Raw genomic sequence first — 4,156 nt, forward strand, 5'->3', positions numbered from 1 at the left:
CCAATGTTATCACGCCGTTGTATACTAGCAATTTTGATAATTTTACTAAACGAAAATCTAAAAATCATGGATTTTGATAGTTGGCGCCATCTTAAAAGTATGCTAGGTTTTCCCATGTTATCATGCTAACGCCTTATGCTAGCAATTTTGCCAATTATATCAAATGAAAACCTAAAAATCATGGATTTTGACACTTGCCGCCATCTTAGAAGAATGCTAACTTTACCCATGTTGTTTTTTATAAAAAGTTTCTCGTGCGCACAAGATACTTTCTCGTGCGCAAGAGATACATGTCTAAAAAAAAACAATTCCCCATGTCCCTTTAGGGGCTCCGTATAAATGTCTAAATAAATAAATAAAAAATTATAAAAAATAATTTTTTCATGTCCCTTTAGGGGCTCCGTATTGGCGCCATCTTAGAAGTATGCTAACATTTCCAATGTTATCATGCCGTTGTATACTAGCAATTTTGATAATTTTACTAAACGAAAATCTAAAAATCATGGATTTTGATAGTTGGCGCCATCTTAAAAGTATGCTAGGTTTTCCCATGTTATCATGCTAACGTCTTATGCTAGCAATTTTGCCAATTATATCAAATGAAAACCTAAAAATCATGGATTTTGACACTTGCCGCCATCTTAGAAGTATGCTCACTTTACCCGTGTTGTCATGCTAACGTCTTATGCTAGCAATTTTGCCAATTTTACTAAGTTAAAACCTAGAAATCATGGATTTTGGTACTTGCCGCCATCTTAGAAGTATGTTAACATTTCCAATGTTATCATGCCGTTTTGTACTAGCAATTTTGCTAATTTTACTAAATGAAAACCTAAAAATCATGGATTTTGATAGTTGGCGCCGTCTTAGAAGTATGCTAACTTTACCCGTGTTGTCATGCTAACGTCTTATGCTAGCAATTGTGCTAATTTTACTAAATGAAAACCTAAAAATCATGGATTTTGACACTTGGCGCCATCTTAGAAGTATGCTAACTTTACCCATTTTATCATGCTAACGTCTTAAACTAGCAATTTTGATAATTTCATTCAATGAAAAAGTAAATATCACGGATTTTGATACTCGGCGCCGTCTTAGAAGTATGCAAACTTTTCCAAAGTCATCATGCTAACATTAGCATGTTAACATTAGCACGCTAGCGTTTTATGCTAGCATTTTAGCTCATTTTTGATCATTTTGACCCAAAATTCATGGGTTTTGAGACATGTCTCCATCTTGCATGTACGCTAACTGTGGCGGTTATGACAAGCTAACGTCAGCATGCTAAAGTTTTATGCTGGATTTTTAGCCTGAGGGTTCAGGGCCCATCAGAACTTGCTAGCGGTCCTGGATTGTACTGTGGGTGTTTTATGTGCGGATGCAAAGTGAGAGTACTGGACTGTACTGTGGGTGTTTTATTTGCGGATGCAAAGTGAGAGAGGCGCTAGGTGGTTTGCATAAAGAGGAAGCATGTCAACACAGCGCTGTTGTCAGCCAGCTTCTTCTTCTTGTCATGATGGAGGTGAAGGTGGTGGAGAACATCTACCTGCTGGTGCTGGTCACCCTCCTCAGCGTGCTGCAGAACGGTATGTCAGCAAACGTCTCGCTAGCCAACATTTCTTTCTCACTTTTCCTTTGCCAAAGCTTTCTTTGCCCTGAAGGTGGAGAAGGAATGTAAGATCCACAACACCCACACCTCCGCCTTCGAGAGAGTGTCCTGTGCCAGGTAGGACCTCCACCCTCATGCATTTAGGTTTTTAATACCATATTTACATTCTTTAAAACCTTTAGGGCTTCTGGAAGGGTCTCAGTTAGAAAAATGTTTTAAAAAAACAGTCAAATATATATATATATTTTTGTCAACTTAAATATTTACATCAACTTTTTTTATTTTTTTAATGTTTTATGCCCTCTTTGTCAAATAAATTTATTTTTATTTTTTATTTTTTAAATAATATTTATTGATTCATTTGATAGGGAAATCATAATACAGGTACTGAGAAACAGACACAACCCCCCCGGCCCCTACCCAAAAAAATAAAAATAAACTAATTGAAAAAAAATAATGCACAAAAATAAAAATAAAAACAACCTGTTTTTGAAGGTAAAACCACAAAATATGCATCATTTACCCCCCGGCCCCCCCAAAAAATGAAAAGTAAATATTTGAAGTCAAGTAGTTTGAGTCTTAAATAGGTCAATAATTCCTAACAATGATTTAATGTTATATATTTATTTTTGTAATGTTTTAGGCCCTTTTTGTCAAAAAACCTGTTTTTAATTTATTTTTTGGTGATATGTATTTATTCATTTGATAGGGAAATCATAATACATGTACTGAGAAACAGACACTTTTTTCCCCTCAACCCCCAAAAAATAAAAATAAAATAAAACAATTGGAAAAAAAAGATAATACAAAAAAATAAAAATAAAAAACAACCTGTTTTTGAAGGCAAACCCACAAAATATGCAACATTTACCCCCCCCCCCCCAAAAAAAAAAAGAAAAGTAGAATATTTGAAGTCAAGTAGATTGAGTCTTAAATAGGTCAATAATTCATAACAATGATTTATTTTTATATATTTATTTTTGTAATGTTTTATGCCCTTTTTGTCAAATAACCAGTTTTTTTGTTTTTTAATAATATTTATTTATTCATTTGATAGGGAAACCATAATACAGGTACTGTGACACAACCCCCCCCCTCCCCCCCAAAAAATAAAATAAATAAAAATAAAATAAAATAATTGAAAAAAAACAAAAACAAACAAACAAAAAAAAGAATAATAATAAAACCACAAAATATGCAACATTCACTCCCCAAAAAATTATTAGTAGAATATTTGAAGTCAAGTAGTTTGAGTCTTAAATAGGTCAATAATTCATACAAATGATTTTTGTCAAAGAACCAGTTTTTTTGTTTTTTAATAATATTTATTTATTCATTTGATATGGAAATCATAATACAGCTACTGAGAAACAGACACTCCCCCCACACCCCCCAAAAAATAAATAATAATAATAATTGAAAAAGAATTATGCAACAAAAATAAAAATAAAACCACAAAATATGCAAAATTCACTCCCCAAAAAATTAAAGTAGACTATTTGAAGTCAAGTAGTTTGAGTCTTAAATAGGTCAATAATTCATAACAATGATTTATTTTTATATATTTATTTTTGTGTAATGTTTTATGCCCTTTTTGTCAAAGAACCTAATGAAAATAAAACAAAACAATTGAAAAAAATAATAAAAAAATAAAACAATTGTAATAAAAAAGAACCTGTTTTTGAAGGCTAACCCACAAGATATGCAACATTTCCCGCCCCTAAAAAATGAAAAGTAGAATATTTGAAGTCAAGTAGTTTAAGTCTTAAACAGGTCAATAATTCATAACAATGATTTGTTTTTATTTATTTATTTTTGTAATGTTGTATGCCGTTTTTGTCGAAGAACCTGTTTTTTTTTGTTTTTTAATAATATTTATTTATTCATTTGATAGGGAAATCATAATACAAGTACTGAGAAACAGATACCCCCCCCCCCCAAAAAAAAACATAAAATAAAATAAAATAAATAAAAAGTAAAAAAAATAATAAAAATAAAACAACAAAAAAATAGCTTTAAGGCAAACTAAATTATTAAATGAAAACCTAAAAATAATGTATTTTGATACTTGGCACCTTCTTAGAATTATGCTAACATTTCCAATTTTATCATGATAACCTCTTATGCTAGCAATTTTGCTAATTTTATTAAATGAAAACCAAAACTTCATGGATTTTAGAAGTATGCACATTTTTTTCCCATGTCATTTCCCATTGTCAATTTAAATATTTAAATCAACTTTTTTTGTCTTCTTTTTTATGTTTTATCTTTTTTTTTTTTATCAAATAACCTTTCTTTTTCATTTTTTTTTATAATGTTTATTTATTCATTTGATAGGGGAATCATAATACAGCTACTAAGAAACAGACACAATTTCCCCCACAACCCCCCCCCCCCCCACGCCCCCACCCCCAAATAAAATAAAAAAATAAAATAAAATAATAGAAATAAATTATTGCAAAAAAAATCAAAAGAAAAGAAAAAGAACAAAAAAAAAATTCTGAAAAAAAACTTGTTTTTGGAGTCAAAACCACAAAATATGCAACA

At 30.8% G+C, this 4,156-nt stretch overlaps 1 protein-coding gene across 1 annotated transcript in view; it reads left to right on the forward strand.

Annotated features, from left to right (window-relative positions):
• The first annotated feature begins 1,433 nt into the window (after positions 1-1,433).
• LOC133650122 (arachidonate 5-lipoxygenase-activating protein-like) overlaps positions 1,434-4,156 on the forward strand; it is a 10,281-nt gene continuing 7,558 nt past the window's right edge. The window contains exons 1-2 of the mRNA XM_062046963.1: positions 1,434-1,586; positions 1,645-1,726. Of these exons, the coding sequence (XP_061902947.1) occupies positions 1,514-1,586; positions 1,645-1,726 (155 nt within the window). The 5' untranslated portion in view covers positions 1,434-1,513. The remainder of the gene's footprint in view (positions 1,587-1,644; positions 1,727-4,156) is intronic.

This window comes from Entelurus aequoreus, linkage group LG05 (assembly GCF_033978785.1).
Source record: "Entelurus aequoreus isolate RoL-2023_Sb linkage group LG05, RoL_Eaeq_v1.1, whole genome shotgun sequence".
In the NCBI taxonomy this organism is placed as follows: domain Eukaryota; kingdom Metazoa; phylum Chordata; class Actinopteri; order Syngnathiformes; family Syngnathidae; genus Entelurus; species Entelurus aequoreus.